Source organism: Cyclopterus lumpus, chromosome 17, assembly GCF_009769545.1.
Source record: "Cyclopterus lumpus isolate fCycLum1 chromosome 17, fCycLum1.pri, whole genome shotgun sequence".
In the NCBI taxonomy this organism is placed as follows: Eukaryota; Metazoa; Chordata; class Actinopteri; order Perciformes; family Cyclopteridae; genus Cyclopterus; species Cyclopterus lumpus.
In genome coordinates this window covers 6,675,113-6,695,653 of record NC_046982.1, presented here as the reverse complement: position 1 = coordinate 6,695,653, position 20,541 = coordinate 6,675,113, and the positions used below count along the sequence as shown (strand labels likewise).

At 45.5% G+C, this 20,541-nt stretch overlaps 1 protein-coding gene across 2 annotated transcripts; it reads left to right on the top strand.

The window, feature by feature from the left end:
• The first annotated feature begins 3,843 nt into the window (after positions 1 to 3,843).
• On the top strand, positions 3,844 to 20,093 carry LOC117746170 (desmoplakin-like). 2 transcript variants are annotated; one of them, XM_034555110.1, is made up of 24 exons: positions 3,844 to 4,402; positions 5,785 to 5,869; positions 6,006 to 6,124; positions 6,346 to 6,490; positions 8,142 to 8,267; positions 8,446 to 8,505; positions 8,595 to 8,762; positions 8,867 to 8,971; positions 9,065 to 9,160; positions 9,271 to 9,396; positions 9,605 to 9,757; positions 9,848 to 10,002; positions 10,354 to 10,480; positions 10,631 to 10,817; positions 10,943 to 11,196; positions 11,411 to 11,592; positions 11,698 to 11,836; positions 12,650 to 12,843; positions 13,000 to 13,162; positions 13,424 to 13,507; positions 13,619 to 13,726; positions 13,897 to 13,995; positions 14,104 to 15,918; positions 16,400 to 20,093. In XM_034555110.1, exons 1-24 carry the CDS (start codon positions 4,146 to 4,148, stop codon positions 19,610 to 19,612), a joined length of 8,160 nt encoding a protein of 2,719 aa, XP_034411001.1. In that variant the 5' UTR covers positions 3,844 to 4,145; the 3' UTR covers positions 19,613 to 20,093. The 2 variants fall into 2 exon arrangements, with proteins under 2 accessions (XP_034411001.1, XP_034411002.1); XM_034555111.1 differs by having other exon boundaries at positions 3,906 to 4,402; positions 14,104 to 14,601.
• Positions 20,094 to 20,541: the final 448 nt, after the last annotated feature.

The window sequence follows — 20,541 nt, the reverse complement described above, 5'->3', positions numbered from 1 at the left end:
TTAGCACCAACACCCTGACACTCTGACTGTGTGTAATGTGCTGGCTCCTGGAGGAGTGAGGGCGCCTGCAGCGTCTTCTGTCTGGTTACACACGAGTGACCCCTGCTGGCAGACTGGAGCAACGGCACCACATTCTTGTTCACTGCAGCATTTTGCAGCCTATTTATTTTTAAAGTTGTGTTTTTTTCTTCTTTCACATGTGTGAAGCTAAAGTGTGGGGTTTTCTTTTAGTGTTTACAATCAGAATAAATGACCAAATATAATGTTCAATGAATTTACCCTTCAACGTGCTGTGCAACAGCTAATGAATTATTAATGGACTTTTCCTTTCTCGCCCCGCTTCTGTATTATCTGAAAGGTAACAATGTAAAACATTAATGACCGGTTCTATTTCATCTGCATCTTTTACAAATATGTCACTCAGACAATGCTTTTTACTGCAGTGTGTGCAGAAACATATAGATGGCTGCAAGCCAACAGAAACCAGCGCCTGTTGTGCCGTCACACTATCTCACAATGCTGTTTGTTATCCATGCAAACCTGCTGGTCACTCCCTAGCAAATAACCCAGGTGTGTCCAGGACACACCCCAGGTGACGGTATGAGGGAGGATAGGTGTGTGTGTGTGTGTGTGTGTGTGTCTGTGTGTCTGTGTGTCTGTGTCTCATAAACTTTCTGGTTACACATGAGCAGAAGTGTAACTGAGCTTTCACTCTGCAGTGAGTGATTCATAACCATGTTTGTCTGCGTACATTTTTAGATATCTGCCAACGTATTGTGATTAAAAACACATTAGAGAATTCTTTCTCCACATATAACTATGCTTTTTTTCTCCCTTTTAGTTCATGTTGGCGCCAAAGTCCAAGAGGCCACTGTTGTGTGATTTATTACTTTGGGATTAGTATATCAACTTAGTAAAACAATAAACTCATGGGCTGCATGAATAGAGATGGACACACACACTGTTGCGTACACACACACGCGCGCGCACACACACACACACACACACACACACACACACACACACGGAGAAAGCCTTCAGTTAATCTTCCAGCTGATAAGCAAATATTGTAAAAGAAAAGGCGCTTAACTCAAAGGTCTCTAATGTATATTGAGTTCCTAGTATAGATGAACATTAATTATTATTCTTTACGAGGATCACACAGGTTTGGACTACAATGCATCCACAACATGTCTTCTTTCAGACTTGTGGAAAGAAAGAACTTCCAAAATATACATTTAGGTGTTTATTTGACTTCTTTGTCTGTTTGTAACTGTAGATTTCTCCTTAATTCACCATTAATAGGTAATGCTTATTTTCGTGTTTTTTTATTGTCAAGTCAAACATTTCTTAAAGGCTGTAGTTTTTGGACTCATGATCTCAGTATTTATTCAATCCTGGTGATTCTTTTACGATATTTGCTTATCAGCTGGAAGAGACAGTGTCAATTGTCTGTGATTTAATAAACCAGCTGTCAGCGTTGTTTTTTATTTTATTTCCCAGAATACTGAGGGAATGATGTCAGAGCCCTTGTCTGGAAATGATATCACATGTGTGTCTACAGGTGTTACGAGGTCACACTCACGGTGAATCACCAGACATCATTCATGGGAGTTGAGCTGGTGTCACCCTCTACTTGTCTTTTGACTGACACTTTGCTATGTGCGTCTGTTTAATTTTATATTCTAGATGTCATTTTGATGCGCAAAACGCATGAGTGACACATTTCTATTTGCAAGAAAAACTCTCTCATCACAACCAGGAAATGGTGACCCGTCCAGTTTGTTTAGTGCAGAAAGCAAACATTCAGTTAAATATTTAATCCCAATCTGAAGAGAAGCTTTTATTTTCTCCTCAAAGGGCCCTCTGCATGATTGAAAAGACAACACAGACCGAATGTTTAGGTTAAATACAGACAGTAAAGATAGAGGAGGATAATCCAGAGGGCATGACTCAACCTGACAAAATGAACCCTTTGACACACCTCACTCTGTCAGTCGTGGCCCTTAAATCCCCCAGGCAGATTCACATCTTATCAACAACAAATATGAGCGCAATAATAATAATAATTCCAGGGTGGTTGTGCGGTTTTTAGTTTAATTAGGCCAAACCCTTTCTGTTGGGGAGCTTATGATTAATGGTATGCTTCCAGTTATTTCTTCACCATATGGCGAGGATAGAGAAAAAAAAAAGGAAAAAAAAGCAAACAGGTAAAGCAGGTTTTGGCGAGCCTTTCAATGGATTGTCATTGTGATAAAATAGACATGTAATCATTCGTTTTGAAAGTGGAAAAATTAATTGCATTGTGTAATAGCACAGACATATCATGCCAGGTTTTTCGAAATGTGTGCGTATACAAATGGTTCGTATGTGACAAAAGAGACGGACAGCAATGCTTGAATTGTTAGAACATTCCAGTTTGGGCGTTGGTTCCCTCGGACATGTTTATCTCTGTCAGTCTCTCTGTTTTCACACTTCTACGAGATGTGATGAGTATCTGTGCGTGTGTGTGTGTGTGTTTGTGTGTTTGTGTGTGTGTGTGTGTGTGTGTTTGTATGCGTGTCCAGTTGCTAACGCTATAAGGCCTAAAAACACCAGAGGGCACGATGTGTCTGTAAACTAGTGTCCCCCCCATCAGTTATAAAGGCTGTACAACTTGATTATTACCTCATTTATAAAGACCCAAGGCCCCTTCAGGCATTGCATGGTATACGTTTTTATGTCTTTTCTCTCAACGCCTTTCCCTTTCTAAAGCTCCTGCACACGCCTACAACGCGTGGAGTGCCGTCGCTGCAGAGGAACGGAGAGAAGTGTCTGCATTAAAATGGAGACAAACAAGAATGCACTTGCTGTCTGCTCGGTATCACTTGGTCGTCAGCTTCAAGCATCGATACGCAAAAACCACAGAACTCACAAACTGACTTCTTTTGACCTCAAGAATGTTGAACCCGGGATGGCAAATTCTTTGCGCAACCACTATCTCTACTTCTCCATTGGGGGATTAGCCGGGTTGGCTGCAGTATTTTTTAATTGCATATATATAGTCAACATTGACCACGAAGATAGATTATGAGGGGGAGAGGAGCAAGTCTTGGGAACCCAGATCTGAGAAGAAGTCATATGGGTTTAGGATAAGTCTTCAGAGGGCGTGTGAGTGTTTTTACATTTTTTATTACAGCGTAAATTAACAGTGATCAATGTTAGTCTTCGCCAAAAGACTAATTTCCAACTGTTGTCCCCTTTGCCAAATTTTAAATCGTCCATTGAAATAACAATGATCGAGAATTATATAAAATAATAACAGGAAACGCAGAATTATCTTCTCTCTTTTTTGCAAGATGTTATTCCAAACACTATATGTAGAAATCAATTAATTCCAACTAATCCAATACTACGACACATATGATCTCAAATGGGCCACAGAGCTGATAAAAGGCCTCTGGCATAATTATAATAATAAGCAGTCTGTATAAACTAGAACCTGTGTTGATGATGGCGAACAATAAGCCTTTGTGTGTCAAAAGATAAAGGCCTCCTTATTAATAACCAAGACGAGACAGTGGTTTCAAAGGGAACAGTCACCTTCGACTCTTCTCTTGCCCGGTGGCGCTGTTCGTGGTATTTATCCTGGAAAAGAGACACTGCTGTGGAGTTTATCAAGTGTGTTGTAGTCCTATAATATATCCTTATATTAGCCAAATCACACCAAAACAAACTAGATTGATAATTAACTCTACAGGTAAGAGGAAACAAATTAATACTTTTGGGATTTAGGTGTATACAGTCGTCCCCCCCCCCACACACACACACACACACACACACACCTACTGTATATTGCGTAATAGTTCAACTAGAGTAATGAAAAAGTCGCGTCATATTTTCTTCGCAGCGGAATGAGATGACAGGCCGAGCCCGTGAACTCCCCCACGCAGCCGGCCGCCGCAGGAGCGTGTTCCTTCAACACAGCAAGGTGTGGTTTCTCTCCTAAAGCAGCTTCCGTCTATTCACAGCGAACCATTCTCTGCGCAACGCCCAGGGAGACTGCGCAGGAGAGAGGTGCGCGGCCCGGACAGCGGAGCGGAACGAACTTAAAAGACCTGAAAGAAGAAGAAGAAGAAGAAGAACTAAACCACTACTCGGCAGAGATGAGTATGTACGGCTCCAGTTCACGGCTGGCCGCCATGGGCCAGAGGAGCAACTCGCGACCGGATTTGGCAAACGCGAGTTTCAGGAACAACGACGTGTTCGTGGCTGGAAACGGCATCCACGGAGAACACCAAGGTGGCGACGCCATGCACTCGTACAACACCTACTCCAGGAGCTCCATGTACGGCGGCGGCGGGGGGCAGCAGCAGAAAGTAGCCGTCAGCATGGGGGGCGCCGGTGGAGGCGGCGGATTAAGGTAATAAAATCACCTGTTGCTTCGAAATGAGTTGCGTTCAGTGTTAATGGGAAATACCACATATATCATGTTGTTCTTTCAAGCTTCACTTAGCCATGAGACCCATTCGGGAATGCCAACAAGGTCCACTCGAAGTCACGGGCAGGTTCATGAACGCTGTAGAAGTCATTGCACATACGAGAACAACGAGTGTCCTGGTTTTCTTTTCCGGTGAAACTGTTCTTTCCCGAGTGCAAACAAATGCGTCACAAGTCGCGACCTCTCCGCTAAAAGCAACAACAACAACAACAACAACAACAACAACAACAACTTGATTAGCGTGTTTTTGAACGCGTTTCTTTAGTAAACCTTTCGGTTGGACAAAGTTCGGAGGTACAAAGGAGCGTATGCGTGCAGGCAGCTTTAGAAAGTCCACCCACCAGCACCGTGATGTGACCGCGGCAGAGCTTATGAAATGACTTCATTTCTTTCAAACAAAAACATTTCATCATTGTTAATGCTCAACTTGTGGTTAACAGTAATTTACAGTAAATAAATACAAATCATGATGTGTGTATGGGGGATTTGCAAGTTCCTCAGAGAGAGAAAAGTTAAAAAAAACAATTCACACCCATTCATACGCTGATGGGAGGGGCTAAGGTTCCACCTGCACGGGACGAACTAACATACGTACATCGTAACATCGTAGGCAAAGCTACGGGAGCAATTTGGGGGTTAAGTGTCTTGCCCAAGGACACCCGACGATTGGTGACCTGCAACTTATAGACGGACTCAAAATAATGAATGAGTTTTTTTGTTGAATTAAAATATAACTTGATAATTTTTCCTCCCCAGAAAGCACTTAGTTATGTTCTTGTTTTACACACACACACACACACACACACACACACACACACACACACACACACACACACACACACACACACACACACACACAGTGTAGTTGTTATCAACATGATGTACATTAAGAATGTTGGATCCAATATGTAATAGTTTGTTGTTGTTGTTGTTGTTGTTTTTACTCTTCAATTGTTGAATTGTGATCCCAGTGCAGTAGTTTTCAGAAAAGAAGTAAAACTAATAAAACAACTTTATAATAGTTAGTGTTCATCCCTCTTCATGATCCCAACAGCTTGGGCAAAATCATTTATTTTCTTATTTGTTTATGTGTAGCGTACTGCTTCAATTATCATTTATAAACATTTATACAAATCTAGTAACTGTATTAACAGTATCTGTCTTTGCAACAATGCTTATTTGAAAAACAAAGCAAGCCACAGACACACACACACACGTGGAATCAAGTTTGTTTGGACCGTATCTTTTGATAAAGATATTGGTATTAATTAAAGTTTTTTTTCTTCTTTCCCCCTCATGTGTAGTGCACAGGCAATCCACCAGAAAGGGTTGTTCCTGACAGGCCAGTGCCAGGAATACCTGCAGAGAGCCAAGATAATTCTCCAGAGTGTAAGTGCAGCACACGCACATTATAATGAGCATCATTTATACGTAGAATTAATATTGACTTCATTGTTGCAATGTTTTTCTGTTTATCATTTGTGATTCAAGAGGTCGGTGTCGTGTGTGATTTTGTTTCTTATAGGGGGGTCCAGCTGGGGAGTCAGAGAAGCTGTTGAACATGGCTGCAGAAAGCATGGAGCAGATGACGGTCTGTGGCAGAGACCTGCAGCAAATGCGCATACCCAGTGACCTCTTACGAAGGTGAGGCGAGATGCTCTGCGTGTTTGTTTGCATTTTGCACATGTGCGTTTGTTCGTGGACGTGTGCCAGAGCAGGTCACATAGCGGCGTCTGAGTTTCATTTTCTGCAGCTGAACCGACCCACGTCGAAGACAAAAAGTCACTCCGAGGAGTTCTGTGTTCGCTCATTGCCAGTCGAGTGGGAGATTCACAAAGTGTTTTTCCTCCTTTTGTGCGACACAGCGTCGACCAGTTCCAGCACATGCACTCCGCGATCCAGCAGCAGTTAGTCGGTAGCATGACAACGAGACGGAACCGAGGCAGCGTGGGTTCCCTCGAAGGGGGGAGGATCTATAATGACGCCATGGCCTGGATTGCTCAACAGAAGGTGAGCTCTCCATGCGTCAGAGAGACGTTTAGGAACATAATTAAAAGAAAAATCTATATATAATATTTAAAAAAAAATTATATATATATATAAATAATGAAATAATCAAACGTGTGAGTTACGGACAAAACTCTTCACACGTGTGAAATCCAAAACCTTGACATCACACGTCATCTCTTTCCCTACATTTCACTTTGCCCAGTAGTTTTCCAACCTGTTTGAGCAGTATGAATAGTTGCACCTGCGTGTTTGTGCATGCCGGTGTGGTTGGGCTGGGTGGTGAGCTTGCCCTCCGTTTAAAAAAAAAAAATGTAACGGGACGTGAGGGGTAGGGGAGGGATGCACTTACCCTATCGCTTATTCTGACCTCCTGTAACTGAAACCATCTGGTCACTCTGCCAAAACCTGATCCGTGAGTGAGAGAGGCCAGGGGAGGTGGGTTTTGTGTGTGTGTGTGGGAGGGGGGATTGAAACAAAGAAGAGGAAAGAGCTCGGCCATTTGAGAACGAGACGGTGAGAGAGGCAGGCAAGTGGAGAGATAGAGGGGAGGGCCGATGAAGAAGCTGGTGGGAAAAGTAGAAGGAGAGCAGTGTGCAATCTGAGTCAACAGGCCATTTCAGCTGTATTGTAACACGCTCATGGGAAAACGCCCTTTGGCTCTCTACTTGCCCACACCCTGTCATTCTGTCAACGCTTCAAACCTCACCCTTCTGTGTTTCATCATTCCCCCCCCTCTTGTCATCAGATAAAGAAATATTGTACACGCAGTCTAACATAGGACTTTGCTGAACTTTCTATCCGCTGTGCTAAAGGCGATCTCTAATGAGCCATCGCTTCAGGCAAATATTTACGAAGGAAAAGGGAGTGGTGAGATAACAAAAGCCTTGAGAGAGAGAGAGAGAGAAAAAACTTGCAAGGGGAGTGCAGTGACTGGCTGAGGTTTTCTGGCAGAGCTCTTATCAAAGCTCAGGGCTGCTAACAAGAGGGGGGAATAGTTGGGATAGTTTCCTGCTTAACGACGGGACTTAATGGTTATATGCTGACACCTGGAGGACAAAGAGGAGAAAGACGTCGGCGTAATTCACAGTGTGTCTGTTGAGATTCAAAAAGACGTTGCCCCAGGGAACAAGGAAGGCTCTCTGTGTAATCCTTATTGGTCTTTTAAAACCGAGCTTAGCCCTCTGTGCCCCGCAGCTTCCCCGTTGTCCAAAAACTAAATCCACATCCGCCCGTCCTGCTGTCGTAATATTCACCACGGCACCAGATGTCTTATTATTAGACCCCCAGCAAATGCACCTTTTACTCCTGTTTGAGTTTGCTTCAAACAACAGCACCCAGGTGTTTAAGGGCTCTAAAAATAAAATAAAAATAAAGGAAACAATGGATTTGAGAACTATTTTGAAAGATGAACATCTTCAAGCGCCACAGGTTATGGAGGTTCGAACCCATCGAGAGACGGATCGTGCGTGCAACAGGGGATAAAGCCAGCCTCATTATATAGTATATATACATTGTATGTTATTTCATGAAACACTATACAGTAATGTTCCACTAAGCATGTTACTTTTGACATTGATTTTGACATTGTAATTGTGTTCGGCGGTTGTTGTATTTTAAAAAGGTAATCAACTGTGGATTTTGCATCTTGTAGCGCATGATTGAGACGGCTCCTTGGGGCGATGACTCCGAAATGCTCGAAAAGCAAATCCAAAGCCACAACAAAAACCACAGCTCTGTCCAGAGGAGCCAGGAAGTAGACCGTGCCAGAGATGAACTGGTGAGTGGTCATCCTGCTTTGAAGCTCCTCCCAGTGGCTTTTTGTCTTTGGACTGGTTTCTTTATACCTCTCGTTTGTCAAGGGGGATGGCCATTTATTCACAATGTGCACAAATGCATTGTAATCATATTTAAAACCAAGCACCAAAACAACTACATCTCTTCTCTTTTTGTTTTAGAACATGAGGGGCGACAAGTACAACCTGTCCATCCTGGAACAAGAATGGGAAAGCCTGCAGGTAGAACCGAACCCTTCGCCAATATCAGCAGCTCTATTGCCACTTTGTATCATATTCATGCATCACCCATTACCCTGTGTCCGTCTCAGAAAATGTCCCACAGCCGCGTGCAACAGCTGCGTGAGCTCCAGAGCATCATCAATGAGATCTCCCGGGCCATCATGTGGGTCAACGAGAAAGAGGAGGAGGAGCTCATGTTTGACTGGGGAGACAAGAACATCGACCACTACATCCCCAGGAAGCAGGAGAGCTACTCGGTAAGGACCCTCCTCCTTTTCTCCTGATGGGTGCATGTTTCTGTCTTGGTTCCTGGGGGCGTGACCGCACCTTCAATATCTGATGCGTTCCGATCCCCTGACAGGGCATGATGAGGGACCTGGAGGAGAAAGAGAAGGACCTGAACAAGCTGAAGGTGAAATCAGACGGACTCCTGAAGAACAACCACCCTGCCGCTGATAAGATTGAAGTAAGGTGTTTTCTGGGTGTGTTTTTTTGCTCCCTCAAACCCGCCAGCTATTCATTTGTTGTTTGCGCTGACGTCCTCCGTGTGCACCCACAGGCCTACATGGACACCTTACAGACCCAGTGGAGCTGGCTCCTCCAGATCACCAAGTGCATCGACATCCACCTGAAGGACAACGCGGCCTACAGCCAAGTAAGCACTCGGCCGCGCAGTGGAAAGCAGTGTCTGTGTGGTGTTGTTGTTGTTGTTGTTGTTGTCGCAGCGCCAGCGCTGATCAAAACCTTGTTGATGCACACTTGCAGTTCTTCAAGGAGGCCAACGAGACCTACGCCAAGCTGCAGAAAGATCACGAGTCCATCCGAAACAAGTTCACGTGTGACAAGAACACCCCGCTGGATAACCTCAATGAGCTCCTGAGAAACCTGGAGGTATCATTATGCTCGTGCTCAAACAATTTGGGTTTAAATCATTTTTTTATTGTCTGGTGAACTGGTTCCGGCAGTTTCTTTTCTTTAGTGTTTGATTTTAAGAGACAAGGTGGAACGTCTCCTGAATGTCTGCATTCATGTTGCGTAGTTGCAGTGCGTCCACAGTGGCTGAGTTAAAAACACAGATCTGATATCTGCACGTTCACAGAGAGAGAAGGAGCGCGTGATGGAGAATAGGAGGCAGGTCCAAAGTCTGGTCAACAAGTCGAAGACCATCGTCAGGCTGAATCCTCGCAACCCCGAGGAGAAGAGCAACAGCCCCGTCATCGTGGAGGCCATATGTGACTTTAAACAAGACCAGGTGGGGTTGAACGCTTACACACACACACGCGCGCACACGTGAAAAATGTTCCAGGTGGTAACTCTGCGTTTCTCCTGCTGTGTGCTCCAGATTGGGATTTTAAAAGGGAACGATGGCATCCTGAAGGATAACTCGCAGCGCAGCAAGTGGCTGGTGACGGGACCCGGAGGTCTGGACATGTTGATTCCCTCCGTGTGTCTGAAGATCCCCCCACCGAACCCGCTCAGCATCGGCCTCGCCAAAAAGTAAGAACCAATGCCGTTGATGTGGACCAGCGCAGGTCTGCGGAAATCCTTTTGGTCGGGGCGGTTCGAAATGTGTCCGCTCAAGGGGATTTACCATGTAATGAATCCATTGGACTCGTCACATTTCCCCCCGGAGCGAGATAGAAAAACAGCCGTCCTTTTTGGGAAAGTGGTATTTATTTGGTTGACATTGTCCCAATAGATTCCAGCCTTTACTGCGTAACTGTTTTCAAAGGCCTTAAGAGGTCAGAAAATAAGCTTATACCAAAACGCAATCGAAATATTTTGATAAATATCACACAATGTTTATGGTGTCGCGTCTGCATATTAATGGCCGTGTGCTGCCCCTAGGAACGAGCAGTATTATGAAGCCATCATGAGCATCTGGAATCAGCTCTACATCAACATCAAGAGCCTCATCTCGTGGCAATGCTGCCTCAAAGACATGAACTACATCAGCTCCCTCACCGTCAGCATGGTAAGATGCCACAAAGTGGCTCCCTGTCTCAATAACTCCCGGTTCTCGGTTTTGGTTGCGGTCGGTGTCTGAAACACCGCGTGCGGCGGCGCTTTGCTGACCTCCCCCCGTGACTCTTGCTTGACCTGACTCCTCTCCGTCGTCCCTCAGTTGTCTAAGATGCGTCCCGAGGAGTACCGCAGCATCATCAAAAGACTGGAGACGCACTACCAAGAGTTCCTGCGTACCAGCCAAGGTTCTGACATGTTCGGGGAAGAGGATAAGAAAACGATCCAGGGCAACTTTGATAGCGCCCAGAACCACTACGATACCCTGATTATCCAGATACCTGCTTACAGTGAGTGTCCAATGTTTGTAACTCATCCACACATCGACAGTCCACTGCATTTGCAAAACTACTACTTTCAAAATCTCCCACGATACATTAATGTTCTTCTAATGTTCTCCACCAACCATCAACAGAGGATGGTGAGGTGGCGAAGCCTGAACCCCCAAAACCGACCAAGCCTGCGTCAAACATCACCAAGACCACTGTCATCAAGGTCCAAGCGCCTCCCCCAGCCCCCAGCTCCACCCTCAGCCTCACCCTGCTCAATAGTCTGCAAGAGCTTCGGCGCCGGCTGGAGCTGGCGGAGTCCGGTCTCACCAGCCATCTCCACATTCCCCTGGGCGACAACAGTGTGCACGAGTGCTCCGTGCACATCCAGAATCTGCAGGTGTGTAACTTAAATGATTGTTCTATCTAATTAAAAGTGAGGTTCTTCTCGGCTACCTTTTAAAAAAAAAAAGTGCAACAGAAAGATTAAATACACAACACCATCTCGGTGTACAGCTCACCACAAGAACGTCCCACGTTAGTTCCATAAACAAGCGCGGTGAGAAACAAGTGATAATACAAAATGTCACCTGTTATTACATATTGGTATCCAGGTTGTGCACCAAGACCTGGACTACATTCACGACGAGTACCTGCGACTGAGAGAAAAGATCATGAAGCAGCTGGAGGGGATACCTGCCGACTCCGAGCAAGCCAAGTTCCTCCGCTCTGAGCTGGAAATCATCAGCCAGAAACTGGGAGGCCTGCAGGGTCTCTACCCGGCCTACCATGAAAGGTACGTTATTGTGGTCTGATCGCATCACCTTTTTAATTCCGTCCCACCATTATTTGGAAGAGACGAAGGCGTGCATTCAATGTAATGGCTTTGTGTCCTTCACAGGCTGTCAGCTCTTCAGGCTTTGCTCCAGAGCCTTCTCCAGGCGGAAGATATCATTAAAGTCCACGAGGCCCGGCTGACAGAGAAGGAGACCTCCTCTCTGGACCTTCGGGAGTTGGAAAATTATCGGAGCACGCTAAAGGTTTGACGCACTTTTTATATTTAGTCTCTTGCTTTTCAGTTTGCAGGACTTCAGGTCAAATGAAGTAGTAGCAATTACTGAATCCTCTTCTGTCCTATAAAAGACAGGCGAGAATGTGGTACTTGAGTATTTCCTTTGCTCCTTAATGCTACTTTTTACTTGTATTATACAATAAATAATAATAATCCAATGACACTCACTCTGCATTTCTGCATTGTGAGGTCTTTAACTTTTGATATTTTCTGAACATTTTGCATATACTACTTTTACTTAAAGGAACAGTGTGTAGCATTCAGGGGAATTTATTGGCAACAGTGGAATAATATATAAATAAATATGTTTTCTTTAGTGTATAATCACCTAAAAATAGGAATCGTTTTGTGTTTTCGTTACCTTAGAATGACCTGTTTGTATCTACATAAGGAGCGGGTCTTTTTCACAAAGTCAGCCATGTTGCAACGTCATGTTTGCACAGTAGCTCAAAACAGACAAGCCAAACACTGGCTCCAGATCAGGCCAGTCACGCCCACCAAAGTTTGTTACAATCTGCAACCTCACCACTAGATGTCGCCAGCATTTCCGATGCAGGACTTAAACTTCAAATGGTGTATTTTGATATTGGATTATCGTTCCAGTAGTAAAGGATCTGAATACTTTATTCACCACTAACAAAACCATAGGCATTCTTTGAGAGGAACAAAAAACAATCATATCATGTACAATATAGCTCTAGACGTAAATAAGACTTACATTTGATGTATGGTTATAGTTGAAATGATGAATTCAATAACATTTCGTGATTGTCCATTAAAGCAAATGAAGGGTGATCTGGAGCAAAAAAGGGACCTGCTGACGGCGATGGAGTCTGACTTGGCTAAAGCGGTGCACTGGAATGGTCAAATCTCCGAGTCCTTCCACAAGTGTGACGTGGACCTGTCCAAGTACTCGGACCTGGTGGATCAGATGTCTGTCCGCTGGCGCCGCATCCAAACCCAGATTGAGAGCAGGTGGGATCATCTGTTCGTGTGCACACATTCCTCCCAACGCCTGTGAATAGTTCCCCGCAGCCTTTCGTTCGACATTGCCGGGAACAGCATTTAAAAAAATATCCGTTCATCCCTTCCCCTTCCTCTTCCTCTTCCTCCCACTCTTTTCTTCCTCAGAGTGTGGGACTTGGAGAAGCAGGAGAAACAGCTGGGTCATTATCAGCAGAGCAGCACTCTCCTGCAACAGTGGATAGACAATGCCAGGAAGCGCCAGGACACGCTCCAGGCGGTCAAACTCAACGACGTCCAGACTCTAATGGACCACCTCAACAAGCAGAAGGCACGTCTCTCCTTGTTTACGTCAACAGATTGTAATCAATAACGACATCTGAACTAATCTGATTTGATTTTGCATTGGAACTATCCACCATTTACACTGTGAGCATCGGTGTGTGTGTGTGGATGTCATCCACTACACAGCAGCATAACTGAAAAGTCCTTTGTTTTCCTTTGTTATCATAAAATAACGGATGTCTCTGAAGAAGCAAAGACGGACCAGTATCTGTTAATTTAATGCCCCCTTTTTTTGCTCACTGCACAGGCGCTTCACACTGAAATTAAAGGCAAGCAGGAAAAAGTCGAGGATGTGCATAAAAATTCCGACACCTGCGCTACCTCCATAAAGGTAGGCTCGTCGGTCCACGCGCACCCTTTTCTGCCATTGTGAAACATTATGATGAGCCCAAGCATGTGTGGTGCAAAGTAACGGAGTCCATGTTGTGTTGTGGGTTTTCAGGACTACGAGCTGCAGCTGGCTTCCTACAGTTCAGGCCTGGAAACTCTGCTTAATATTCCGATCAAGAGAACGATGCTGCAGTCGCCCGCTTCTTTGGTCAGAGAAGAGGTACGAGGAGTGGATCTATATTAAGTCACAGACTAAGGATTATCTTATTTTATCATGACTATAAATGAATCCTTTGTATTATGATTACAATGTAAAGATGTGTCCTTTAAAGTTCTCACTGGCATGTGAACATTTGACATCGGTATTCATCCACTAATTTGACCTTTCAGGCGGCTGACCTCCAGTCTCAATACATAGAGCTACTCACCCGCTCTGGTGACTACTACAGGTTCCTAGGGGAGCTGCTGAAGAACATGGAGGAGCTGAAGGTATTTGTCAATGAGTAGTATGATTTTTAAAAATAACATAGAGGTTTGTTCAATAATATAAAAGTAGGTGACTGAGGCTCTTTCTGTTATTGTCAATGCTCTGTACAGATCAGGAACACCAAGATCGAGATGTTGGAGGAGGAACTGAGGCGTCTGAAGGACGACGTCCAGGATCGCAACCAGAAAAACAAGTCTCTGGAGGATGCTTTGGCCCGCTACAAGCTGGATCTCACTCAATCACAAAACCAGCTCATTACTATGGAGGAAGTGAAGAGAACCACGGCAATACAAGTTAGCGCTACCAAGGACAACCTGGACACAACACACGGCCAGCTTCAAGATCTCAATGAACAGCTGACCCGAATTAAGTACCAGCTGGATGAAGAAAAGAGGAAGAGAAGGCTGGCAGAGGAGCGCTACACCAGCCAGCAAGAAGAGTACGAGGCGGCTGTTCGCCGCAGACAGAAAGAACTGGAAGAACTCAACTGGACCAAGATCGACTTGGAAAAGTCTGTGAAGGACAAGGAACGTGAACTGGAAAGGATGAAGATACTGCTAGACGAGGAAGAGGCACGTCGACGGAAAGCTGAATCAGATATCTCAAAGGTAAGAACACAGTGCTCCCAGGAGGTTAATCAACTTAAGCAGACATACGAGACGGAGATCCACGTCACCAAGACCACGATCCTGAAAGCCTCGCAACAGAAAGAAGAAAACACGGCAGAGCTGAGACTGCAAGTTGACAGACTCACCTCTGAGAAGAGAGATCTCGAGGAGGAGCTGAGGAGACTGGGGCAGTCCATCGCTCACACAGAGGAGCAGAAAAGCCGAGCAGAGCAGGAGGCCAGCCAGCAGAGGGCCTCGATGATAAAAGAAACAAGGGTGCGCAGTGAGTTGGAGGTTCAGCTGAGAACACTCACGCAGCAGGGAGGAGACGCTGAGCTCAAACTAAAGGAGGCCATCAAACACACTCAGGACAAGTCCAGGGAGATCAGCATGCTGACGTTTAACCTGGAGGAGGAGGGGAAGAAGAGGAGATCTCTGGAGCTGGAGATCAATCGCCTGAAACAGGCTGAGGGAGACCTGAAGACAAAGAACGCCTCGTATCTGGAGTCCATTAACAAGCTTAAAGTGTCTGAGCATGAGATCCGCATCACCCGAGTGGAGCTGGAGAAGCAGACCAGTGAGAAATCCAAGGTTGAGCAGAGTTCTGTCAGGCTGCAGAGCCGCATCCGGGAACTTCAAGGCTCCCTGGACGGAGCGGAGGCCGAGCTGGAGCGGCAAAAGAAGGCAACTCAGGAGGAGTTCACGCGACGGAAGAGAATGGAGGCAGAGTTAGAGAGGATGACACAAACTTGCAGAGAGCACACCACCACAATTAGCACACTGAAATCTATCCAGCTGGAGACGACCAACTATGGAAAGAAGTATGAGCAGGACATCAGCGGCCTCCAGAAGGCTCTGGACAAGAGTCTGACGGAGCATAAAGTCACCAAGCAGGAGCTGGCAGCTGTCTCCGCTCAGCTGAAGGCACTCAAACAAAAGCTCCAGCAGGAAGAGGCTCGGATTCGTGAGCTCAACCAGCGCAACGAGAGCCTGTACAAGACCATTGAGGAGAAGAGCCGGCAGCTGAACGAATTCACCGCGGAGATCGAAAAGCTCAAGACTCTGACGCAGAACCTGACGAAGGAGAGACTGATACTGGAGGAGGAGCTGAGGGCGGTTAGGCAGGAGAGGGATGAGCTGAAGCTTAGCAGAGACAATATTGATGGAGAGAGTGCCACCCAGATCTCAGCCTTGCATGTCAAGCTTCAGAGTAGCACCAAGAGGACCACGGAGCTCCAGTCTCTCCTCAATGACCTGACCAGGGAGAGAGAAAAGCTTAAGATGGAATTAGACAAATTCCAAAAGCAATCGATTGAGGTATTTTTGATCGTGCCGAAGGATCATCTCAACATAAATCAACCCATGTTTCTGCTTTTGCATGCAACGGCCATAGATCCATTAAGGCTGAGCATGTTTTCAAAGTGGCCCAGTTCCATCAGTGGCATGTTGCTTAATTTAGGGCTTTTGCATGAAATTCACTTACTTACAAATGCTTATTCTTTCAAACCTTTAACATTGCACTCATTCATTAAAAAAAAAAAATTTAATTGATGCATACTTATTTATAAAATGAATATAATGTACAAATATAAGATATATACATTATCAATTGGTTCTAAAAATTCAATTGGTTACAATTTAAATAGATATTGATGTAAAATGTAATATGTTGATAAGCACTTACAACATGCTTTGAAGGAATGCCACGTGTAATAAATGCATTAGAAAATGTGGGTCTTGGCATAATCTTCTTTTTGCTTTGGCATTTCTTGACTTGTGTTTTCTGGTCTCTCCCCAGACATCCATGAGGATGCATGATTCCCAAAGCCAATACAGTGACGTGCTGCTGGAGAGGGACAGTTTGTTGTGCAAGCTGAAGCTGCTGGAGCAGGACAAGTCTCGTCAGCTGCGCATAGAGGAGGAGCTCACTCGCATCAAGCTCACTCTCGAGACCGAGCTCCGCAACAAACAGCGGCTGCAGGATGAAAAGAATGCCGCCCTCAAGGAGTTCAACTACATGAAGAGCCAGTACGAGCTGAGGGACAGCCACATCAAGAAGTTTGAATCGGACCGAGACGTGGCCGACCGAGACAGGCTCTCCCTGAAGAGCGAGATCGAGAGGCTCATGAGGGAGCTTAAGACTGTTGAGGAGCGGTACAAGAGCCGTTTGATGATCTCTGAAAAGGAGGCTTCCGACCTGGCTTTCAAGAGAGAAGCCCTGGAGAGAGAGATAAAGAGGCTGCAGCAGAGACCCAACACTCTGACCCAGCAGACACAGACGGATGTAAAGGTCCCAACAATCGACCCATCCAAGCTGGTTTTTGACGGGGTGCGTCGCAAAGTCACAGCCCACCAGCTTTGCGACTGTGGCATAATCAGTAAATCCACACTAGACCAGCTCCTAAAGGGGAAAAAGAGCGTGGATGAGGTAGCTGTGGACATCCAGCTTAGTCTAAAGGGCACCGGCATCATTGCTGGCATGACAACAGGCTCCCAAGGGAAAATACCATTCACTGAAGCAAAAAACAAGAATTTCCTCAGTCAAGAGAGCGCCCTCATGCTCCTGGAAGCTCAAGCAGCAACAGGCTACATAATCGACCCCGCATTTAATGAGAGGATGCCTGTGGATACTGCCTGCTCAAGAGGGATCGTAGACACCGAAGACAGAGACACCCTGGTGACAGCGGAGGCAGCGAGCACAGGCTTCAAAGATCCATACACTGGCAAAGTGCTATCTGTGGGTCAGGCATGCAAACATGGCCGCGTGAACAAAGACACTGCCATCCGCTTGCTCCAGGCTCAGGAGTCTGTGGGAGGCATATTGGACCCTGTACTGAGCGTGTTCCTTCCAAGAGATCTGGCCTTGGATCGCAATCTTATTGATGAGGATCTCTACAGGGCTTTGGGCAAAAAACCCACCTGCTACCTGGAGCCAGGGACCGGAGAGAAGATATCCTATAATGACCTGAGGAAGAAGTGCACCGTGGAACCTGTTTCTGGCCTGCTTCTGCTCCATGGTCCGGAAAAGCCCATGACAGTGAAGGGTCTCCGTGGTGAAGTTACTGTCGAGGAGCTCATCAAATCTGAACTGCTGGATGAAACTGATTTGGCGAAGATCAACGAGGGCAAGCTCACCAGCAGAGACATTGAAGACAGGCTAAAGTCCTATCTCTATGGCACTACCTGCATTGCGGGGATCTATGATGAAGCCAAGGAGCAAATACTGCCCTTCTATCAGGCAATGAAGCAAGGTCTGCTCATGAGGGGAACCACCCTGGAGCTTCTTGAGGCCCAAGCAGCGTCTGGCTTCATTGTTGATCCAGTCAACAATGTGTTCTTGACAGTCGAGGAGGCCGCAAAGAGAGGCCTGATAGGAAACGAGTTTAAGAATAAGCTGTTGTCTGCAGAGAAGGCCGTAACTGGATACAAAGACCCGTCAACAGGAAAGAAAATCTCCCTCTTCCAGGCTATTGCGAAAGATCTAATTGAGAAAGGTCACGGAATCCGTCTTCTGGAGGCCCAAATCGCCAGCGGTGGGATTATTGACCCCAAAGAGAGCCACCGTATTGATGTTGCTGTCGCCTATAAAAGGGGATATTTTGATGAGGAGATGAATGAGATCCTGTCTTATGAAGGAGATGACACAAAAGGGTTCTTCGACCCTAATACCAAAGAGAACCTGACATATCTCCAACTTAAGGACAGATGCATGAAAGATCCCAAGACCGACCTAATCCTCCTGCCGATCAAAGACAAGAGTAAGCCCCAGAAGTCTCAGGAGAGCCGCAGCAATGTCCTTCGCAAGAGGCGCGTCGTGATCGTTGACCCAGACACTGGGCTGGAGATGTCAGTGAGGGAGGCCTATCACCGGGAGCTGATTGACTACGACACGTTCCTGGAGTTATCGGAGCAGGAGTGCGAGTGGGAGGAAATAACTATCACGGGCTCCGACGGCTCGACGCGTTTGGTAATAGTGGACAGGAAATCAGGAACCCAGTACGACATCCAGGACTGCCTGAAGCGCGGCGTCATTGACCCGACGTCTTTGGATCAGTATCGTGCCGGAAAACTAACATTGACCCAGTTCGCTGACCAAATTACCAGCAGAACCAGCAGCACGGAGATGAGCATCGCGGCCAGCAATGTTGATGACATTTTCACCAGCAGCAGTCCCACCCAGATCGCTCCTTCTTCTCCTACCATTCGTAAACGCTTCAACAGCATTTCCATTACGGTTTCCCCCCCTGAGATGTTTGACGACCACAGCCCTGTGGCGGCGATATTTGACACGGAGACCATTGAGAAAATCACTGTGTCTGAAGGGCTCCGAAGAGGCATCGTTGACACCATTACAGCACAGAGGCTACTGGAGGCCCAAACATGCACGGGTGGCATTATCAACCCTGCCACCGGTGAGAGACTGTCGGTGCAGGAAGCCGTCCACCAGAGTATCATCGATGACAGCATGGGCGCGAAGCTGAAACCTGCCCAGAAAGCCTATGTTGGTTTTGAGGATGTGAAGACGAAGAGAAAGATGTCCGTAGCAGAGGCAGTGAAGGAGACATGGTTGCCCTATGAAGCTGGTCAGAGATTTCTGGAGTTCCAGTACCTGACTGGAGGCCTGACGGAGCCTGGCAGTGGACATCGCATCACCATCGAAGAAGCTATCCACAGAGGTTGGCTGGATGGTCAAGGGGCCCAGAAGCTTCAGGACACACGGAACCACCAGAAGAACTTGACCTGTCCCAAGACCAAACTGAAGATCTCCTACAAGCAGGCCATGGACAGCTGCATGGTGGAAGAAAGCAATGGTATGAAGCTGCTGCAGGCCTCCTCGATGTCCTCCAAGGGAATCAGCAGCCCTTACAATGTCTCTAACCCGGGGTCTCGCTCCGGGTCCAGGGCCGGTTCCCTTGTCGGCTCCAGGAGTGGATCTCGTAGAGGCAGTGTGGATTATTCCTCCACTGTCAGCTACAGCTTCTCCTCCAACAGTACCAGCTATAGCTCTTAAAACAAAGCATACAACTAGACTAGTTATTACCAGCAGCTCCTACGCAATATGAATACTTTTGTAACACTTTTCTAAATGTTTTTTCTGCTACCTATGACATTTGTGGATGTTTGTTTGGATAATTAATCTGAAATGTTTTGCTTAAGTGCAGTTTTTGGTGTATCAATATTCAACTTAGAGTATGATTAATACTTCTTAAGCATATATGCTGAATGAATATATTTGTCATAGCTCATTTTAATACAGGGCTTTTTATTAGAATTAAAAATGTGTTTATTAGAAAATATGCTTGCTCAGCTTTAACATGCAGTCAAATTCAAGTTTCCAATTGTTTAATCTTCTTTTTTTAAATGTTTTGTTAATTGCAAATGCTTTAAGTTTAGCTTAAAATACTGACTTGACAATGTAACGATCAACTATGACAATTCCTTGCCGCTAAAATGTTAATCTCACATGATTTAAAATAAAATTGTAACCATCATTTTGTTGTCATTCATTAATTTACTAGCTGGACATCTGTGCATTAAAAGCTGAAACAGTTCACTGCTCGAGGAGAGCAGTATCCATTGTGGCCTGTGGATGGCGCTAATTGTCATGCTAAAACTATAATTGCGGCAAAACCACAACAACAAAAAGTGGGAAACTAAATTGTACATTTTACAGTATAATATTAGCAGGACTGTCGTGATAGAAATATTTACTGAGTGAAAGGTACTTTCCTGAGCAATACATGCTGTTATTTTTAGATTTTTTATAATCATGGTCTTACAGATGAACAAACATTTATTATAATAACCAAGCATTAAATATAAATGATTCAGAAAGTTTCCCTTGTGGCCTAATGGCAATCAAACTGTGTATATTATATCATTTAAACATATATTTATTAATGTATTAATTTTGATGGTGCGTTCAGCCACAAACAGGTC